Source organism: Papio anubis, chromosome 12 (assembly GCF_008728515.1).
Source record: "Papio anubis isolate 15944 chromosome 12, Panubis1.0, whole genome shotgun sequence".
Taxonomy (NCBI): Eukaryota; Metazoa; Chordata; class Mammalia; order Primates; family Cercopithecidae; genus Papio; species Papio anubis.
Genome location: NC_044987.1, coordinates 72,195,756 through 72,218,985, shown reverse-complemented (window position 1 = coordinate 72,218,985; position 23,230 = coordinate 72,195,756). Strand labels below are relative to the sequence as shown.

At 41.6% G+C, this 23,230-nt stretch overlaps 1 protein-coding gene across 16 annotated transcripts in view; it reads right to left on the bottom strand.

Annotated features, from left to right (window-relative positions):
- The window catches only part of TEAD1 (TEA domain transcription factor 1), a 271,440-nt gene that overhangs the window by 103,263 nt on the left and 144,947 nt on the right, over positions 1 to 23,230 (bottom strand). For 4 of the 16 annotated variants that reach the window (XM_021926054.2, XM_021926056.2, XM_021926057.2 and 1 more), the window contains exon 1: positions 20,534 to 21,377. The exons of 10 other annotated variants lie outside the window; for them this stretch is intronic. In XM_021926054.2, coding sequence (XP_021781746.1) covers positions 20,534 to 20,786 — 253 coding nt within the window. In that variant the 5' untranslated portion in view covers positions 20,787 to 21,377. Of the gene's footprint in view, positions 1 to 20,533; positions 21,378 to 23,230 lie in introns of those variants that run through there. 2 more of the 16 variants (XM_021926053.2, XM_021926055.2) reach the window with 1 other exon arrangement.

Here is a 23,230-nt window from a genome sequence, read left to right as displayed (position 1 = left end):
GGGTCAGCTTGATTCAGAATTCGGCACATGAAGAAAGCTAACTACATTTCTTTAACATATGTAACCTTGAGGTTTATAGGAGAGGTCATGATACATTTTAAAAGAGACCTTCCCAGACTCCTTCATATGAACGGGGAAGTATGGAAAAGTACAGACGCTAGGACTCTGCCATTAGCAGTCACTGACTTTAGGGAAAGTTATTAGCCTTTGTGAGCCTCAGTTTCCCCAAAGGTTTCCTACCCTATAATGCTATGATACCATGATAAGCCCTAGCTACTTTTACATTCCTTCCAAACACATGCAGAGAACACCAGAAAGCACTGGTGTGCTTCGATTCTCCATCTCCCGTTTCCCTCTAAACACTGAAGGAGCTGAGTTACCAGGGTGCAAACCGAAGGAAGATAGCATATTTCCCAATAAATGCAAGTAGCTGAAAGAAGGGCAGCTACCATGACAGCAGCCTGGAGGAGGCATGTGGAGGGATTCTCAGAAAAGTCAGAGAGAATTCTAAACCAATCCCTCCAAGATCAGCGTGAAACCAACGTTCCCCATAGAGTTTCCCTTGGAAAAAAATAATCAAGGAAAACTGTACTTACTCTTTATGCTAAGGCAGCGAACACACTTCCTAATCAGCATCCATCCCCACCATCTCAGGAGCTGCGCTCAGAGCGGAAAGAAAGTCTCTTAAGCCAGTGGCTTGCTAAGCACCGATTATAGGCATGGCTTGGTGGGGACAGCTAAGAAGACCAAAGGAGGGAAAAAAAGGCAGCTCTTCTGTACCCACTGAGCTTACACTCTATCTACCCCATGGTGTATAAGAGACGCAGGTAGGAAAAGAGGCAGAGCCACAGCGGCTACACATTTTTCAGGATTTCCCTTTTAAATTCTGTTACTTTTCCCCTTTCACCTATGAATAAATCTGGGTCTATGTCCCTCTCTGCATCCATAAAATAACGTAACTTCCCACATGACTCACAGATGCACCGCCCTTAGCGTATTTTCATGTTAAAAGGCTTTAGCAGACAGTAACAAATTCCTGACAGCTACAACTGATAACCTGAGACAAGAAAAGGTATTCCATTTCAATTTTCAGACAGGTCTGGCTTGGGAACAAACCAGCTGAGGGACAGGAAGGGTAAATTTCCAGTACAACTCTCCCTGTAAAAGCAATCAAGTTACTACCAATGGAGAACAATCAAATACCCACCAGAACTCTGCAAGCCACTGGGTATCTCATCCCATTCCACTCACAAGGGCCCACGCAGAAAGTCACCACTTGCATATAAACTTCCTTATGAAGTCTATGCCTTAGTTTTCTACCTCAGAGAAAAATGAGAGGCTTCTGATAGGAATGGGGCCCCTCAAGCCTCGAGAGAAGATCTGCAGAGAGTTGGGAATACCTATTAACACAGACGGCACTTCCAAACTGCAGGAAGAGCCCACAGTCGAACCCTGGACCTAGGCACCCAGGCTAAGACATGGCCATTTATTTCGTGAAAGTGAAAACGAGTAAAAGTTAAGTGAAAGACTATTACGCAGGAACGATCATCCCCAGTATACGCATTTGGACTGACCTCTCTACAATTTAAATGTAGGAGGTTGTATTTACCACCACAACACTGGCTATGGCCTCTTAACTCTCACAAGCTTCTCATGGCTTCTTCTGACTCCCCATCCTTACACAATCATTCCACTGCAAACACATCCATCTCTCAGACTCATTCACCTTCCACCCTTCTTGACTTGGCCCTATTTCGTTTCTGGTCTTTTAAAGCTGTCTCCGAACTGTTTTCCTTACTTTCCATCTGCTCCCACTCTCACCCTTCCTTAAGGCTACAACCAGAAGGATCTTTCTCAGATTAATGAGTCTTATCACATTACCTTCAATGTGGGCTTTCTATCATACAGTCCCCCACACCTAGAATGCAAACTCTTGTTGCTGCCTGCAAATTTCTATTCATCTTTTAATATCCAACTGAAACAAAACCCTCCATTACACAAAGTTAGTGATTCCCTGGTTGTGCTCCTTACGTTCTGAACCAGCTCTGATAGTCCCTGCCACGTTCTGGCATCACTTCTTTCCCAACCAACGTCTCTACTACTCCCTAAAGTACTACTACGTGGCAGGAGCTTTTTCCTGTAATTTCTGTTACCTTAGTCCCCAGGACACAGCCTAGCACCTGGGACATAGTAATTGTTAACTGAATGGATGGGCCAGAAGCATGTGGACAGAGTGGATGCAGTATTTCAATCTGAAGCTCGTGATCTTCAAAGACTTTTGTTTTTGTTTGTTTGTTTTGTTTTCAGACGGAGTCTCACTCTGTCACCCAGGCTGGAGTGCTGTGTCACGCTCTTGACTCACTGCAGCCTCCACCTCCCGGGTTCAAGCAATTCTCCTGTCTCAGCCTCCCGAGTAGCTGGGACTACAGGCATGCATTACCACACCTAGCTAATTTTTGTATTTTTAGTAGAGATGGGGTTTCACTACGTTGGCCAGGCTGATCTCAAACTCCTGACCTCAGGTGATCCACTGGCCTCTGCCTCCCAAAGTGCTGGGATTACAGGCGTAAGCCACCATGCCGGGCCCCCAATTCTTTTTTTAATAAGTTGGAATGAAAAATATTATTTTGAGGAAAAAAAATATTTGGGAATTGTCCCAAGTCTATGAAAAACAATGCTCAGAGTTCTTTCCTAAGTTGCTTGTGTGGTGACATGTCTTTTGTCAAAAGAAATTTGTAAGTCTATTTCCCCAGTTTGAGCTACACAGATTTTCTGTTGAGAAACCATTTTATGTCATGTGTGTGGTTTCTCATCTATCCAAGCTTCCTAACTGCAAAAATATTATCACTCTATAACCAACAAGCAAACAATGAAAATATTTTTAACTGCACTACCTGGGCTTAGAGAAACTCTCTTACAGACTTTAATATTAGAGAATCAGAAATGTTTGGCTCTAGAAGACACTTTAGAGATAATTTCATCTAACAGTTTCAATTTTGCAGGTGACAAAATGAAAGCAAAAAGCAGTCAAAAGACATGTACAAGGCCACAACACTTGTGGGTTTACTAAGAATCTCCTGACTCTGAAGCAGTGCTCATTTTAAAACTAATATATAATAAACTTTTGTTTTACATGAACGTTTTACTTAAAATGTTACAATTTATCTTTAAAGTAATCCCATCATTAACATTTAGTAAACACATGAGGCCGGGCGCGGTGGCTCAAGCCTGTAATCCCAGCACTTTGGGAGGCCGAGACGGGCGGATCACGAGGTCAGAAGATCGAGACCATCCTGGCTAATACGGTGAAACCCTGTCTCTACTAAAAAATGCAAAAAACTAGCCGGGCGAGGTGGCGGGCGCCTATAGTCCCAGCTACTCGGGAGGCTGAGGCAGGAGAATGGCGTAAGCCCGGGAGGCGGAGCTTGCAGTGAGCTGAGATCCGGCCACTGCACTCCAGCCTGGGCGACAGAGCGAGACTCTGTCTCAAAAAAAAAAAAAAAACAAAAACAAAAAAAACCAAAAAAAAACACATGAAACATGTCTTTAATTTGCTGCCAATATGATTTGAAACCAAAAGTATTCTTAATTAGAAAAAACCAATTCAGATATAATTGGAATTTATATCTCAGAGGCTATTCTGATCACAAGTACATAATCAAAACGTAAAGGTTGATTTTCTCCCTTAAAGGATCAGGGGCCTAGAAATATTCTTGGATGCCATGTAGCATCATCTACATTAAGTATTACCCAAGGACAATACAGTGCTCCAAATGCCCCTAAAAACTAGAATCCTATTTGTCATACATTTCTCCTGAGTGTATTACAAGTTTCACAAAAGGAAGTCCCGTATTAACACAGAACCCAGAACTTCTGTTATTAGGATTCATGAGGATGTGTTGTAAGTCATTAAGTGACAGTACTGTCTTCAAAATCTCATAGATTAGGCTGGGCACGGTGGCTCACAACTGTAATCCCAGCACTCTGGGAGTCCCAGGAGGGCAGACATCTGAGGTCAGGAGTTCGAGACCAGCCTGGCCAACATGGTGAAACCCCGTCTCTACTAAAAAAACACAAAAAAAATAGTGGGGTTGGTGGTGGGCGCCTATAATCCAGCTACTTGGGAGGCTGGGGCAGGAGAATCACTTGAACTCTGGAGGCAGAGGTTTCACTGAGCTGAGAGCACGCCATTACACTCCAGCCTGGGCAACAAGAGCAAAACTCCGTCTCAGAAGAAAGAAGAAAGAAGGAAGAAGAAGGAAGAAAGAAGAAGAAGGAAGAAAGAAGAAGAAGAAGGAGGAGGAAGAGGAGGAGGAGGAGGAAAGAGGAAAGAAAAAAGAAGGAAGAAGGAAGAAAGAAGAAGAAAGGAGGAAGGAGGAAGAAGGAAGAAGAGAAAGAGACAGCAGAGATGCATGAACACGGAGGAAAGGCCGTGTGAGGACACAATGAGAAGACGGCCATCTACAAGCCAACGAGAGAGGCCCCAGGAGTAACTAAACCTGATAATACTTTGATCTCTTGGGCTTCCAGGCTGCAGAACCGGGAGAAAATAAATTTCTGTTGTTTAATCCACCCAGTATTCTATTATGGCAGCCCTACTAGACTAGTATAACCTATCTGTAGCTTCCAAAGAGACTCTAATCTCATTGAGGACAGTAGCCAAAACTGCCCTGTCCATTACTAAGGACCCGATGCCTGGCCCAGGGCAGGGGCTCAATGAAAAAATAACACAAAGCCCTTTTCTTGAGTGTTTGCAGAAATTAATATAATAATAATTTTAAGCACACAGCCTAAGAGTATGATGGGAGTGGCTACTTTTCATATTAATATCTAAGCGGGCAAGAAAGGAAAAGGGTAACCAATTATCCTGTCCCTTCTACTCTAAACAGATTTTTAAATATGCTTGCAGTGAAAACTTTTGGACATTATAAGTAGTTAATTTCAAGATAATTATGAAGAGTAAGTTAATTAAGTTGTTTGCTTTTATATACTAGGGTATATATGAGTTCACCAAGCTTGAGAAAAAGTCACTGGGATCATTAATCAACTGGCGCTTAGATCCTGAACATTAAAAAAGGACACATCAAAGCTGAGTTAGTTGTATTTAACTCTGCATTTCATAATGCAACACTTTCCAAAGGTGATCTTTGCCAAAGAAAAACATATCCGTTTTTTCTTGTTATGACAAATGTACCATTACTCTCCACCTGTTACCCTGCTAAGTCTGCGATGTGGTGAAAGTTTATCAAAATAACCTCTAAGGCAGATAAACTAGTTGGTGGAGTAGCCAGCACAAGAATGAGTGGTTTTCCAGGGACTGAAATCAGAAATTGAAAGGTGGTATAAAAATATATACATTCTGGAGCTTTAATATATAGCAAGTTGACTATAATTAGCAATCCTGTGGCATATATTTGAAACTCACTAAGGTTCTACCCCTAAAGTTTACTAGGTTCCCGCTCTCTCCTCCAAGCTAAAGTCTCATGCTAGTAACATAACGATTCCAGTTTGGGGTTAGGAGGAAGCAGTCAAGTTGAATTCATCCACACGACACTAAGTGACCCCTTTATTCATCATCGCAGGAAAAGCAACAATTGAAAAGGTTTTTGTTTGTTTGTTTGTTTGTCTTTTGAGACGGAGTTTCACTCTGTCACCCAGGCTGGAGCGCAGTGGTGCGGTCTTGGCTCACTGCAAGCTCCGCCTCCCGGGTTCACGCCATTCTCCTGCCTCAGCCTCCCGAGTAGCTGGGACTACAGGCGCCCGTCATCACACCAGGCTAATTTTTTTGTATTTTTAGTAGAGATGGGGTTTCACCGTGTTAGCTGGGATGGTCTCGATCTCCTGACCTCATGATCCACCTGCCTCGGCCTCCCAAAGTGCTGGGATTACAGGCGTGAGCCCCCGCACTCAGCCCAAAAGATTTTTTTAAAATTTTGCTTCTAACTGACAGATAAATTTGTGATATCATATGATGTTATCATACATGTATACATTGCAGAATCATTAAATCAGGCTAATTAACATATCTACCACCTCATATTCTTATCATTTCTTTATGACGAGAACATTTAAAACCTACTCTTTTGGCAATTTTGAAATATACAACACATTATTATTAACTATAGTCACTATGCTGTGCAAGAGATCACTAGAACTTATTCCTCCTAACTGAAACTTTGTACCCATTGACTAAGACCTCTCCTTTCTCCATCCACCCCAAAAAAGAAAATACTAATGCTTTCAAATAAAACTCCAAATAGCAGCATTAAGATATTCAGAATCCCTGAGTTTGCCTCTTTGAATAGAAGTTCTCTTCTTCTATATCTCTACCTGTAGATTATGAAAAAGTAACACATTCTTCCAGGTCAGCCGTAAGTTAGAAAGAAACCAGAGTTTGTTTACATAAGTGTTACCATTTAAAAACCTCAGAGCCACCAGGTACAGTGGCTCACGCCTATATTCCCAACACTTTGGGAGGCCGAAGCAGGTGGATCACATGAGGCCAGGAGTTGAGACCAGCCTGGTCAACATGGCGAAACCCCTTCTCTACTAAAAATCCAAAAAAAATTAGCCAGGTGTGCAGGCATGAGCCAGTAATTCCACCTACTCGGGAGGCTGAAGTTGCAGTTACTGAGACTGCGCCACTGCACTCCAGCCTGGGTGACGGAGCGAGACTCCTTTCCAAACAAACAAACAAACAAACCTCAGAGCCAAATAAATTTATTCTCCCACAAATATGCAAATGCTCTGCAAGAATAAATTCCAGACCTACGTTGGGTAATAAACTATCAGCATCACCAGGAATCTATCCCAAACCAGTAAAAATCAAATCCTATCACAGTGGCCGATCTGCTGCTTTGTAGTTAAGAAAACAAACCAACAAGGTTTGATATTACACATACTCACTGCTGGTTTTGGTGCATTAGCTTCCAATCTCCCTCTGCAACTTCCTGAGCTATAACAAGAAGCTCTGAACCCCATGGAAGTGACATATACTGTCACAGAGACAAGGTCAGCCTCGTGCAACTAGAAGCAATATAAAAATCACAAAACTGTAAAGCATTTTCTCTATATACACAATTGTATTTACCCTCTGCCTTTCAGAACTCTCAGGGAAAAAAAAAGAGTCAAAACTTATCTTTAATTGCTCTGTAATCTCAGCACTTTGGGAGGCCAAGGCAGGAGGATAGCTTGAGGCCAGGAATTTGAGACCAGCCTGGGCAACACAGCAAGATCCCATCTCTACAAACAAACTTAAAATTAAGAAAAAAAAAAAAAAAAAGAGTGGGCACAGAGGTTCACACCTATAATCCCAATACTTTGGGAGACTGAGGCAGGATGATCGCTTGAGCCCAGGAGTTCAAGACCAACCTGGGCAACACTGTGAGACCCCATCCCTACAAGAAAACAACACACAAAAAAACAAACAAAAAATATCTTTAACTGGTAACAAGTACTATTTATTAAGTGTCTATTGTATACCACCAGGCATTGTGCAACACACTTCCCATACATCTCTCTCCACAATTACAAAAGTCGACAGAGGCTGTTATTATTTTCATTTTACTGATGAGGAAACAGCCCCAGACCAATTAAGGAGCTCACTCAAAACACACATCTAATAAATGGTAGCAATGGGATTTCAGCCCAGGTCTGTCAGATTGCACTGCCCTTAAAAGGAGGTCATGTCAGATGTTCACAAGTCCAAAGCTTCCATGGATATCTGTTACAGTCACTGTCTACCCTATGTGACAAATGATTTAGAAAGAATTAATAATCTAAGTAAATAAAACACCAGAAAATCTATTCCACATAACTCATAACTCACCCTCCCCTCTCCAAAAGTCAACTGACTAATTTATCTTCCACACCTCAAATTGTTTGTTTTACACCAAATTATAATTATTCCCCAGGGCTGGTCATCAGTCACTTATTCACATTGGAAGTACAGGTTGCTTGACATCTAGTTTGATCCAAGTCATCTCTCTCGGATTCAAATCTTAAATTCTCATTCCTCAAGATGTAACAATTGCAACTCAATTCCATAAACATTTATTAAATCCTTACATAACTGCATGTGTCAAGCAAACAGACACAGCCCATGCCCAAGGCAAGCTCAAGGTCTAGTTGGGGAAATAAGCAACCAAATGAGTAAACACAAGGAGGGGGCAACTAATTTGGTTTGAGAAATTTGGGAGGCACCTAAGGGATTCTTGAAGAATGAGTGGGAATCTATAAAATGGCTAATGAAAGAAAGCATACTAAGTACAAAAAAGGAACAAAATGGTACCATAACTTGGAAATATTGAGTAATTCTGTGTGACCAAATGGGAAGGGAGAATAAATGGCAGAGGCAGGTTGTGAAAATTGTTATATATGAAAACTTTATCCTGTAGGAAAAAGGGAACCAACACTTTTTTCAGTAGCATGGCAACAGAAATAAATGTAACTAACGTTCTGGCTCTCTCAGCAAGCAGGAGGTGATGCAAATTCCACATTTTCAGATTTTACATGCCCAGTCTGCTGGGTCACTAATGATGAATGTCAAAAGAAAAACAAAGCTACTTATAGTTCTCCTTTTTCATTATGTTAGTTCAGGTACAGCCCTCTTCTGCTTGGCATATGTTAGATTCATGTTGTACCCTGCATTAAAACATTCAGCACAAGGAGGCCAAGGAAAAGGCAGACCTGCATTTCAGCACATCTCTGCAAGCTGTAACGCAATGTTCATAATTAAGATGACCTGAATTCCCCCTAAATCTTCTTTTTCCAACTCATTGATAAAGTCTTGATTAAAAATACAGACATTTTGTCATCCTTACTACATTTATCTCACCTCAAAACTCTCCTGACTGGGTGAAAGAAAATGCTGCCTTCTCTGGTCAATTATTGCATGGACACAAGGGACCAATTAATGCCATCCATAAAAGCCCGAATCATTCTGTCAATTAACAAGAACTAACTATGTCATCAGATATATTACTGGTGAGCAAGTCTATTTGGTTGCAATATGTCTTGAAGGAGAGCAGTATCAAATGAATCACAATTGACTTGGACAACTGCTAGCATAATTTCGGAAGATGAAAAGACAGATGTGGTAGTTATTAGTGGTCCCCTGAGGAATTACAGCCAAGCAATTGTAATGTGCTAAGACTGCACTAGCAGGTGCCTGCAGTACAAATCAGACAGAGGGTTAAATCAATATTTTCAATTTCTTAGGATCAATCTGGTGTTTGAACGAGATGGAAACTTGTTAGCAATTGGCAGGATGTGTAAATGAAAAGTCAAACTTCTTATTATTTGTTAAAAAGGAATGAGTGTACTGCATCATGCCCTTGGCACAAGGTAATGCTTTCATGATCCAGTAGCTGGGGCATTCACTGAGAATCAAACGGTTCTTAAATTTTAATAGAGTGCAAAAGGTTAGCTTCATAAAGGTTGAACATTCAAGATCTTTAAAAATGATTGAAGTGTCAATGGGGAAGTTTTGAGCTGTGACAACAGTATAGTTATTAATGATTAGTTCAAGAAGCAGAAGGAAACCTTAAACTTAATGGAAAGAGGAGAAAAATAAGGTCTTACCAAGAACGTATAGATTAAATATGGTCTTGGGAACATTATGCCTTTTCTTACTTTGCTAAGGAACGGTTTAGCTTTGAGGACTATTTATCAAAAACTTGGATTTTTTTCCCCCTAGTCTTCTATGCCACATTTATAACCCTTGTTGAATGCTTGGATTAACTGAACAACTGTCTCTGACAATGTTCGATCTCATTTTTTGTTAGTTTGCTTGCTTTGAATTTAGGGATAAACAATCCTTCATAGGCCCCCAAATTACGAAAATCTAATACAAATGAACAGAGCTCAGAAGCTTAGAATTGTAAACAAAAAACTTGTAACCTAATATATTTTGTGTGTACATAGTAATCATTTTAATCACCATGAGGGTTGGTGGTGGGGGAACAGTGTGGTTTACTGGGAGTCAGAGACATGGTGTGAATCTGAGATCTGCCATTTACTCACCAGGGCACTAGGATCAGTTCCACAGTGCTAAGAAACTGGGGCGGTGGGGGGGGCAGCTTTCCCACGTCTTAATACCTGCTGAGAGCAGTAAATCTCCTGCCTGGCATATCAATTAAAAGTGCAAGTATCTGCATGTTACATGCTATTTAAAAACAAGTGGCATATTTCAGTAAGTAAAAAATAAATAAATGCATTATAGTGCAATGTAAATATTACAGGCAAACTGAGGCCCTACTTTTTTTTTTGGAGACAGAGTCTCACTCTGTCACCCAGGCTAGAGTAGAGCAGCATGATGATCTCGGCTCGTTGCAACCTCTGTCACCCAGGCTCAAGTAATCCTCCCACCTCAGCCTCCTGAGTAGCTGGGACTACAGGCACACATCACCACACTTGGCTAATTTTTAAAATTTTTGTAGAGACAAGGTCTCACTACATAGGCCAGGCTGAATATTTTCCTTTGGCCAAAAAAACAAAAACAAAAAACACAATACCACTATCTCTAAAACCTATTTTTAAAAACCATTTCAAATAATAATTTACTGACTATACAAGAGCAAGATTTTTAAGACACAAAGATAATAAGGCAGACCATCTACCCTCAAGGAGTTTGGGGGAAATATGTACCCCTCAATTAATGGCAAACAAGGCAGATCTAAGATCACCTCAGGCAACTGGGGGAATTCAGGGAAAGAAGAAAGCCCTCAGCTGGCAGAGGGGGCAGGAGAAGGACAAGTTCTATAGGAAAGAATTCATGGAATAAACAAAATTTGAGATGGGCTCTGAAGAAGGGTAACATTTAGACAGGGCTGGGGAGAGTTAGAAGGAAGAAAACCAGACAAGGAAGGTTTCCTGGAGGAGGAACCATGGAGTGGTGGAATGGGAACCAAAGAAAGAAGGAAGGAGTTCCAGGCAGAGAAAGCTTCATCTGCCAAAGAGGTTGCTTCAGTGGAACTGAACAGCTGGAACTAGCCTTCACAAGAGCAGAGAACGAGAGAGAAGTAGGGTCATCGGCTCACCATCACCAGCACTGAGATCCTGCAGCAGATGAAGGGCAAGAGGGAGAAGGGCCTGTCCATAAACCCAGCCAGAGGGAGGACAGAAAAGGGAAGAGAACCAGCAGATGGGGACAGGGAGGGGTATCTCCCTCTCCCTACACCTTTTGCTTGTTTTTTTCCTTTAAAAAACTGGCTCGTTTTTCCCTTTAAATAGGAATTATAGTGTGTGTGTGTGTGTGTGTGTGTGTGTGTGTCTGCAAATATAACTGACACAAAATATAATTTATATACAATTAGTGTATGTACATAGATTTATATGTACTATATACACATTAACCAGGCTAACAGATTTTTTTAAAGAATGAGTACATTCTAGATTTTGTTTATTAAGCTCACGTGAGCAACAGACACTAAAGAACAAAAGGGCTGTGCTGTGTGGGGAGGCTGCAGTCTCCCAGACAAGAGGAGGCCCTGAGAGCCTGGGCACCACTCCCTGCCTGCTTCTAAAACAGAAGGTCTCTGCGGCCAGATGTAACTGGGTGAAGCCTTCCCTTCAGCAGCTGGTAGGAGAGGCCAAGTCTCAAGCTGCCTAAAGAGGTGGCCAGTTTTGGGTTGAGTCTTCCTTAAGGCCCAGGACTCCTTAAGTCTTCCTACTTCTGGGCCCCTTGCTTCATCACAACATTGTCCACTGGGATGCCCCCACTGCCAGCCTTTGTGGATCTTTGTAGGTCAGGTATCCTCTGACCTCACCTGCCAGGTGAGATATGGTCTTGCCCCCTCCCCAAGATGCTCTCTTCCTTTTTTTATTTGGTCTTTGAAACCTCAGTCACTCATGGCTCTCTGAATTCTCTCCTCTTAGCAAGGCTAAGTTCCTCTATTTCCCAGTGGCTCAGGGACTTTCCCACAGCCCCAGGGGTCCTTTGTCTGATGCCTTTCTGGCCTCTGTGTCCATGTACCTGTTCTCCCTCTACCTCTCCACTCCCAAGGCCCAGCTCAGCAAAATCACCTCATCAAACCCCTCTCTGACCTTCTCAGAAATGTCCCTGCCCTGCTCTATGGACAGCTACAAACTCCTACCCTACCCAGCCCATCCATGTAAATGTCTTGTGCTGGGTGTTATGGAGAAATAAAGATGGCCTCAACAGTCCCTTGATGCCAACACTCAGGTATTCCTGTCTCAAGAATTATATAAAAGTAAAGCACCAGATACAGTCTTCAGGATACAGTAATTGCTCAATTGCTCAATCTTGTAAACACCTGAGTTCACTGGGCCTATTCTCTACAACTGGACAGTAAAAGGCTAGTAGAAGCACACACCACGTCTTCTCCACCTCTCATGCTAACAGTGGAGAGCTCAATAAATACACAGATAAAGGAAGAAAAATGTTTAGCCAGAGGATCAGTATGAGCATTATCAATGTTCCAAGTCAGCGAGAATAAAAAACAAATTCAAGGTCCTTTCCTTCGGTTTGGATTTTACTTCTAAAGGCAAACATTACAGTAAGCTACACTTTCTGCATTAGTCTCAGTTGACACTAACTGGTCAGGAGAAACCAGTTGCTCTGAGGCATACTCTGGGGTCCTGGGTGAGCACAGGATATGTCAAGGCCGCCTGGGTTGGGGGAGTTTAAGGGATGCTTACACAGAGTGAGGGAGAGGTTTGGTGGGCAAGGTCATTTGTTCATTCATTCTCTCGCATATGTTTTGAACAACTGCCTTGGGCCAGTCACCACGGAAGGCTCTGAGAATTCAATGGTATGGTAAATATGAGCCTCTGTCATGCAGCTTCTTTAGGGTCTACTGGGTCAAAATCCGCTGGATAAAAATTCTACCTGCTGCACTTTTGTCTTGGAGAGTTCCTCTGGATCAGAGCCTCTGCTTCCACCATCACTACCTCAATCTGCAATAACAAACAGATGGCTCTTAAGGGCCAGGGGGCTAAAATCACAGAAAAGGAGATGGAAAGAGGAAGCAGGAAATTTTCTTTCCAATATTTAAAAATCCTCACAAGATTAAAACAGTGAATCTATGTTTCACAAACATTATCATCTGCAGAAATATACACAACAGAATTTAACTAATTTATTTAAACTCTTAACTTGTCCCCAAAACAGGCAGGTTTCAAGAAATACGGGGTAAAAAAAAAAAATCAGGACAAAAGAGTCAGGAGTAAGGTTATACAGAAAAAAAATGAAATGCAAATCAATAAGAAACAAGGACTCCATGCTGACACCAGTTAAGAAAAAGTGAGTTAAGAAATCATTCGCTTGGATTTCTTGGTTAATAGGTACTATTTTTTAAAAAATCATTCAGTTTAAAAAACAAAAACAAAAACAAAAACCACACTCCCAAGGGCTATGCATATTGCCTGACTTCAGTTTTGTGAAAACAAAAGCTATATCTTTAAGAAATTCAACTCACAAACATCAGCTTTTGAAACCAAGGTTCAGCAAAGAAGAGCCAATAAAAAAGCTGTAACTTGAAACCAACCCACACAGCACAAAAAGAAAGAAGAGAGGTCTGCCCGGGTCGCCCTCGACACACCCTTCTAACTTGGTTCTAGAACAGCAGTGCCCAGTTTGCAAGACAAGAAGCTAATTGACTCGAATGTCTGCTGCATAAGCTATAAAATAAGTACATAAAGAACAATATGAACATACAGCGCCATCAGTTACATAAAAAGGCCTGACTGTCCGACGCCACACTGTGCACCAAACAAGCACAGCAATTGTTTCAGCGGGCTGCACGGAGGAAGAATGAATAATTAGCGTCCTTGTGAATCAAGTGTCCACCAGGAAGAGAGCTCTATCCTGCAGCAGTGGCACGGCAGCACCCTCGGCCCGCCAGAGTCAAGCTGGGGTTTTTAAAGGTCTTTATTGACAATCAGGATGCCGGCAAACATACTCTTCAGCCAAGTAAACCGACAACTAGCTCCACTGTGGCCACTGCTCATTCGCTGGAACGCGCACTTCTTGTCTAAAGTCTCACCAACTGCTACTTCCCATTTCCAGGAAATGTCATTTTCCCTCACTTGTTTATTTTTGCATTGGCTAGGAACACAACAACTTCTGCTAAAGGTGGAGGGGTTGTGACAAAAGCATCCATTTGAGCTGTCCTGGCACAATGGGCACAACATAAGAAGTCCCTGAACATTTCTTTCCAGAGAGTTTGAGTGGAGGGAAGCAAGGAGTAAATACCTTTGATTCTAGGATTTTTCTCCTTCTCCCATATCACCAGTGTCAAAAAACATTTCACTTCCTCCTGCAAATCTGAGAACAAGAGAGCAGGATGTGTGGACTGTCACTAGGACAAAAACCCACTGAATTGGAAGTGTCTGATGCGTGTTGACAGTCTGCAACACAGGCAACATAAAGCAAAGGAATGACCATAGGACCCAGAATCAGTAGATGGGATTCAAAGGTCTGCTCTCTCTCAAGGGCTGTATCATTTTTAGCAAGTCATTAACTTATCTGGGTCTTACTTTTCCTACTTATAAAATAGGGATATTAAGTGTTCTCATGCACACTGACACACCTACCCCAAAGCCTAGGGTTGCTGAGAGAATGAAATGAGATTATGCACAGAAACTTCCTTTGACATGAATATGATTCTATAACTTCATCTATTTGGAAACTCAGAAAATGCTGGGCACGATCCCAGTATCTCATGAATATTTATTATTTGCTTAGCACTGAGAAAGGCCCCTAGGAGATGCAGAGAATTAAAAGGTACAGTTCCTGACTATGAAGAACTCATGGACTAGTAGAGTCAGGATATGTAAGTTCAGGTCTAACAAAAACTCAGGCATAGCCCACTGCTGATAATTACTCTCAATGCTTTTCCCTCATCTCACTTAATTCTTCAGTACTTAGGAAAATCCACTGGGTTCTATCCAGAAGGCTTACAGCCCTAAAAACAATAACAACAGAATTGATAAGTGGCATCTCTCCAGCACCCAGAGGTATTCTCAGAGACAGAGAGTTGAGAGGAATTCCCTATTGCCCTTGAGTTACTCTATGAATTCAAACCATGGGAGTACAAGAGCCCCAAAGGAAATCATGTCTGGAGTGACAAAAAGAATTTGCTGCCAATCTTTCAATTAAAATGTATTTTTTTAAAAGATAAGACTCTACATGCAATGCCTAGGAAAACCTAGTTCAGGAACCTCTAGAGTCTGAGCCCTAAGCTCACAGGTCTGAAATCCAAACTGTAATATTACTTAATAATGGGTTCCTATATGCTAGGCACAAAGTACTAAACATTTACACACACTTTTTCATTTGATGCTCAAAGCAACCCTAAGGGAAAAGGAATTTTCTTATCTCTATTTTGCAGATGAAGTGAAGGATTTGATGGAGTTAAGTAACTGACCCAAGGTTTGCATAACCAGTAAGAGGTGAACCATGATTTGATCCCAAGCAGGTTGATTTCAAATCCTATGCTAATTCTTATCACACCCTGATTGTTACATTAGTCTGACTTGTGTCTGTTTCCCCACTCTGCTGTTCATTTCTGGAAAACTACTTAGACACACAGTTTTCTTTGCAGGACAAAAACCACTATGGATTCCCTACTATGGAGGACCCAGAGTTGAGGGAAAAGTGTAATCCAAGGTACAAAGTCCCACAACTTTATGCTCTTCTCCAAGGAAGTATATTTTCTCCTGAAAGATTTGGTGGTTTTGAAGATGTGACAGAGACCTACAAGAGCCCAGAAAGTGGTAATATTTTTGAGTGGTTAGTAAGTAAAAATATGTTCAACCTAACTAGGAACAAGAGAATATAGTTAAATAATGTGCTCACTTTTCACTCATTTTCGCCCACTGAATGAGCCAGCAAACCTTCTCCAAAGTAATTTGACATGCTGTGCTTCCAGTTTCATATCTAAGAACTCTTTGCCTAACTCAAGGTCATGAAGGCTTTTTACTATATTTTCTGCTAGAATATTTAGCTTAACCTTCTATACTTTAGCCTAGGATCCATTTTGAGTTAATTTCTGTGTACCATGTGAGGCCAGGATTTAAATTTACCTTTTTTCACATGTGGATATCCAATTGTCCTAGCACTATACATTGAAAAGACTATTGAATTGAATTGCTTCTGAATTGCTTTGGTACCTTTGTAGAAAAATCAATTGACAATAATGTAATGGTTTATTTCTAGACTCTCAATTCTGTACCATTATCTATGCTTACACCACTGTCTATCCTTATACCAGTAACACACTGATTTGATTAGTATAGCTTTGTAGTAAGTTTTGAAACTAGGAAATATAATCTTTTTCTTCCCTCTCCAAATTGTTTTGTTTATTCTAGGTCATCTACATTTCTGTAGTGTTAATAACAGTTTGACAATTCTTAAAAAAAAAAGAAATGCATACTGAAATTTTATAAGGACTGCACTGAATCTATAAATCATTTTAGGAAGATTTAACAATATTGAGTCTTCCAATCCATGAACATGGGATATCTCTCCATTTATTTAGCAATAAACTAGTCTTGCACTGATTTTATTAAATTTATTCCTAAGAATTGTGTTCATAATGTGGTTTTCAGATTGCTTGGTGCTAGTATATACAAATACAATTGATTTTTGTATATTGATCTTTTATCCTGTAAGGTTGCTGAACTCATTAGTTGGTTCGTACTTTGGGGGAATGGGGATTGGACGTGTGTTCCTTTAGGTTTTCTAGTAGAGGCTCAATTGATCTGAAAACAAAGACAGTTTTATTTCTTTCTTCCCAATCCAGATGCCTTTGATTTCTGAACCTGCAGTATAATTTAAAATACAAGTAGCAAAAGTGGACATCTCTGCCTGGTTCCAGATCTTAAGAGGAAGCCACATTCATAATCTGCATGAAGAAGCAGTCTACCCAAGCTTTTATCTTTCTTGAAGACTTTACAAAACAGAACTGACTAAATATTTTCTTATACTGATGAACCATGATCACATACAAATAAAAAACGTACCTAGAAACTTTTAAAAATGAGTGTGTGTTTTAAGTTAAGAATAGAATCAAAAATGTCCTCTAATAGATGAAACATAAAATTCTCATAACAAATACATGAAAAAGCAGCACCATCTCACGTAATGAAAGGTCGAAGTAGAGAGAAGGAAACAGAAGGGAGGGCAAACAAGGGCAGCAACAGTTCGGGAGAGGCTGCGATCACTGCCAGCTTCCGAACAGGCTCCAGGTCAGCATGGTTCTGCGAGGCCAGGAGTCCAGCCCCATCAACCCTCTCTACCTTCTACTCACCCCAGAGTTCAGGACTGGGAGGAACTGGTGGGAATGGGGCTCTAGCAATCTGGCCCCAACCCTCACCCCCATCACCCAGCTAGAAGTAAACTGGTAAGGGCCTGGAAGACAAGGAGCCTCCAGTGGGAGCTCTCACTCAGCAATTTTCACACAACAGTCTCTTATCTTAACAAAGCAGCCGGACTTCTTTGAAAACTTGGTTCCCGGATGGAAACAATCGGGCAGTATCCAACACTGTTTGAAAGAACACACTGGTTCCAAAGACCTTGTTTTCTCTAAAAGGTGAAAGTTTCGATGCCCCAGCAAGAGGCACAGCTGGGTGTTCAGAATTTGACTGCGGGAGGAAACTGCCAGCCCTGAGGCACCCTCTCTCTCTATCCTGTACACAACTTTCAGCCTGGAGCACAGCACCTGCCTAGAATAACTTCTGTGTAAACACTTGGGCAAGTCTGCAGACAACAGTTGAATATTTACTATATGCAGACCCCAGTGTCCAGAGTGTAGTTATTTTTAATTTCATATATTCCATTATACTGTGCAATAAATCTGATAAGGAAGGATGAGCGGAGGAGTAAACAAAGTAGACATTACAATTGGGGATTTCACAGAAAATACTGTTTAAAAAAACGACTTCCTCAAGGGATTTAAAATCTAGTGAGAAAGAAAACAATGAAGAAGTTGGAAACGCAGACCGAACTAGAGTTCATATTCCTAATTTTACAGACGTTCTCATTTTCTGGTGTCTCAGAGAAGTGAATAGCCCCAATCACTTAGTCTCCCCCAAAATTAGAATAAATATCTCCCTGGGGAATGGTAGGTGAACCTCTGTGAACATTCTACCACATTTTATGAGGGTAACTCTTCAGTTTACATCCCTACCTGTCACATCCACTGTATCCCTCAACAACTGTCACTCTTGCCTCTGTAATCCCTGTGCCTGGGATGTTAATAGTTGCCAAGGAAATGTATCTTCTTCCTTTCCTCTGCTAATGGGATTGTGGACAAAAAAAATCTGACACTGGACATATCCCCAACATAACTCCAGTGATGTAACGCTAGTGTATGTCCCAGCCTTGCACCTTTTCCCATCCAAAGGCTGCTGCACTATCAGAATGATCTGAAGGAAGAATAAATTACCAACATCAAGGAAGCACCTGCTCTCCCTTTCCTCCTGCATATCCCAAATAGAGAAAGCATCTCTAGTGCTAGATGGAAAGAAAAAGAGGCCAGGATGTCTGAGAAGGTCCCCAACATGCCCACCTGTACAGCAGCCTGGGAAGCCTCAGTATCCGACCTGCCCTGGGAAATGACTTCTGAACGCCTTCCAGGGACTAGGCACTTCTCACAGGTAGGTACCTCACTGAGGCCTCACTGACAACCTTGTGAATCAACCACTACCTGTGAAGCTGGAACATTTTAAAGGCAAGAAATCAGAGCTCAGAAGTCAGGTAACTTACTCAAGATCACACAGCTAGCAAGTGTTGGCCACTTTGGTTTGCCATTTAGAAAAGACCCTGAAGCTCCACACACAAGTCCTACAAGGTCTTATTTGTCATTATACATTCCCTAAAGAGCTCAGGGGGATGGCCTGATTAGCAAGGTGAAGGAGAACCAGGACAGCTGCTCTCTCTTCTTCACTGCTACAAGCAAAGATGAGATGTGCTGGGGGAATGGAAACTGCAAGACAAGTACAAATTGAAAAAATAAAAATAAAAAACAAAACCAAATACTAGACAATTATCTACTAAAACTGTTGTCTTGGGATGTAAAAATTATAAATTAAATTGGAGCTAGGTTTGAATTGCTTTTTAAGTTCACTTATTATATGGTCTGTACCACATGTAATCAGGACATACTCCAAAGATTACCCTGATAAGCTGTGAAAAGAGCACAGTCATTCAATAAAATCATGAGATAACTGCATGGTTCTCTGGGTTGGGCTTACTAATATGGATGCTAATTTTATCTGTGGTACCACGGAGTGAAGGCGCTCTTGAAACTGAAGTTCCTTTAGCTGAGCTCTACAGCACTTTATCCTTTGAGCTGCATGACGGGGGAAAGTTCTCTGGCTTCTGCTTAGCTTATAAGAGTGCAAGAGATCACCTCCCAGCCCCCGGCCCTGGAAAAAGCACTGGCGCTCTCCAGCTACATGCCTTCTTTGTCTTTCTTCCAGTTAAGGCTCCACAGGCAAGGCCTCTGCTCCCCATCTTCCACTGTACTCCTGTGCAGAAGCTGAGGATGGGACGCTTAGAATAAATTAGGTGAGCCCTCACCCTGGCAGAAGTGACAGGGTGGACATCACACACTATCCCATCTCCCCCCAAAGACTTTATCTGGCAGTACCTGTATCACGTATACAATGGTTCCTTCAAAATAATTATTTCAGTCACCGTATCTGCATCTGTGAGAGATGATCTATATTGCAGTTGACAGAGGACCAGTGTTTGAGAAATTAGACCTCTAGTTTCTCTACAGTTGCAGCACAACAGTTAAGGAAAAGAAAAAAAGGGAGAGAGAGTGTAGGAAAAGAAGAAAGAGAAAAGGGGAGGGAGAAAGTCTAAGGGAGAGAGGAGGCAGATAGAGGAGGAGGTAGGTAAAGTGAGGGAACGAGTTGACACGTGTGTTCCGTGAAATGCCTTATCAATGCTCTACTGACAAAAGCATTCATATCAATGCTAACACTGGTTAATTCATATTCGGCCATAGGTTCCACACAGGTTGACCAATAGTTTACAAATACATGAAATTGGATCTGGGCATTTTTTATAAACCCATTTTTCATTTTTTCCATAACGTTTAATTAAGATGCTCCTACACTATAGAGTCAAAAAATAAAAGTCACAGTCCTCCAGAAGAGGTCACAGTTTCTGACTGCATGCTCAGGGAACCCCCAGTGAAGGTCTCATTTGTATTCCCACTTAATAGATAAAAAGGCTGATAAACGAAGCTCTGACAAAGGTTAACTCTCCATGTCCACATTATGATACAATTATGAACAAAAATATTCTCCCACAGTGCTATCCATTTCTAAATGCTTTCACCTGTATCATTTCATGAGATCCAATTACATATTTTTAAAGATTAAGACTCAGAAAGGTTTTGGGAGTAGAACAAGATCACAGGGCAAGAAAGTGATGGAGCTGGGGCCAGAATTCAAAACTCTGAACTTCTCGTTTTCATATAAGAAATGGCAAATCACTGATGCAAAAGAATCAAGTGCTACTAAAGGAGCATCTCAGACATTTCTACTCGCAACATACCATTCAGGGGCCCTTGAAAAGCCAAGTATCTCACAGAAGATCTGGCTCTGGACAGCAACAGAGCAGTGGACAAACTGAATGGGGCTCTGCTTCTTGAAGGCCTGGACAGCAGCTGGATCCACCTTCCCCAGTTTAAGGGCAGACAGGCTGGTGAAGAGGCCAAGGCAAAGACTAAACAAGCATGCAGAGAGGCATAGCACCCCCCAAGTGCTGCAAACACTTCCCTTGCCTTAAAATTAAAGTCCTTTGTCATTAGCAGCAGCTCCTGAAGTTACAGCAGACTGGGATGTACAATATGCCTTCTTTCTGGGGTCCTAGGTTTTTCTCCAGACTTACTCTTGTCATCTTAAAGTTGTTCATCTTGATTTAAGTTAATGTGCATCAATGGCACAACAAAATCATGACAATAATAAAGATAGTTTAATTTGGGGAAACAGCACTCACAACCCCACAGCCTTCACAGGCCAAGCGTTTTTCTTCGTCCGGGTTCCCTTCCAGTCCTGTCCCCTGAAACAGTAGCCATGATCACAGAATAAGCACTACTTTGTATTCTACTTTTTTCATATAATCACATTTCCTCTCTCAACCCAACTATGTCTAATGACCCTGGCAAGTTTCTACTCCAAAGTGTTCTTTTAGGGTGTTAAAATTTCATCATTAACGTAGACAACTGATCCCAAACAGGCTCCGTGACATGTCTGACTTGTAACTCCTAAGGTCTGAGATCATGGTTTGGGTGAGAAGGAGAACACTTTGGGGATGAGAGAAGAAAGGAAAAACAATTTTGCTTTTCTTCTCAGGAGACAAAGTGCTATCAGAGACTAAAACTGTGGATGCCACCGTGGGTGGGTGGGGTGGGAGCTGCCTATGACTTTGAGGCTACACAGCCATGATGCTGCCATATGGATGAAACCACTCTCCACTTCCTCACAGCAACAGTGTCTAGCGGGGTTGAAAAAAATTACTGTATGGCAAGAGTCCGGAGTATACATTATTCAAACCAGATCATGTCCCACTCCCCATACACACTTATCCACTTCAAACTTTTGCTGTGTGGCTCTGCACTGATGGAGAGGTTTATATTCCACAGCATGGTACTCAGTGCCCCCCATGACCTGCCACCACCTCCCCTTCACCTTCCCACCCTCCCTTTCCAACTCCCTCGCCCAGTCCCTGACCACCCAGCCCATTCTGTTCCTCCACCTCTAATCCCAGGAGGTGTGAGAAACTGTCCCTGCCCTCCAAAAGCTCACTCACAATTGGGTGAAAAGAAAAAGGCTCTGAGTGTACGTTTATCATGAAAATCAGGAAGCCATTTTGTTATCTATGAAATAACATCTTTTAAATGTATTACTGCAAATGGTTTAAAACTGGCCAAACTGGCCAACATATTACAGAATAAGACTGCCTTTAAAACTTTGTTACCATGAAACACAACACACACACATAGAAGTGCAGAAGGCATAAATGGACTGTTTAAATGAAGGGGTTACCAAGTGAATATTTATATAGATAACTAATTTTTTTAATTAAAAGAATCATTTAAAGCCTTTAAGACAGCAAAGTGTAAAAAAAAAAAAAAATCACCTCTGCACAAGCACCAGTGATAATGGTGCCACCTTGGAGTCACTTAGTCACCAGCACAAGAGGAAGATGCTTAAATGCAAAGCTTTCTCTTAATTGGCCCATCATCTGCATCACACTCAATATCCCACTGTCTGGATCTCAGTCAATATGTGTTCCAGATTTTCCAGGACAATCCCAATTCTAAAGTTTAGGTTCTCTGGTCCCCATAAACCATTAAAGGTAATTCAAATTCCTATAGATCTCCCAGACTTCCTGTTGAACCAGAAAACAAAAAATAAAGAACTAAATATATGAGTCCTAATTTGAGACTCCAAATACATTTACTGTTACTCTAGCCTATGTTTTGTGTCTGCTTTCTATTTGTAGTTCCCTTGCAAAACCTAAGAGGATTCAGTTGCTTCATATTGGTCCCAAGTCAGTACTAAGCTGACTCACATAGATTTTCTCATTTCCACCACTAAGCAAGATAAAGGTTACAAGTATTTCCGGTGCAATTATAAATTGCATCTGCACACCCCAGCTTGTAAGTACCTGTGGACAATTTCACACTAATGTGGTTCAATGTCTCCCTGCTGCCCTCTAAGCTTGAGAAACCCATTGATACTGAACCTCCTCTGACAGCAAAGGCAATTGAGAGTTCCACGTGGGGGAAGAGGGGAGGATGTCCAAGGAAGACACAGACAGAAAGGCAGTTTGGAGGAGCTGGACTTGACTGGTCCTCTCTGACTTAATGACCTTTCATCTCCCAAGGAGCCGGATGCCTGACTCTGGGCCATCAGCACCACCAATGATCTCCAAACCAGACATGTCCCCAGGGAGGCCCCAGAGCCTTACTTCCTCAACTTTATTTTTCGACTCTGAAAAAAAAATCCCTTGATGAGATCTGGCCTCAACTTTATTTTTCGACCCTGAAAAAAATCCCTTGATGAGATCGGGCCACATGAGAACTGTTCAAAACATATTTATAAACTCTTTATAAAACTAGTAACAGTGGTTCTGTAAGATAATGTTGGTGACACCAAATTTCATGGAGGCAGGATGTAGAGCCTAGAGAAAGGGATTTTGAGAGACACATTAAAAAGATTAAGTCAAGGTACACTCTGGACATAC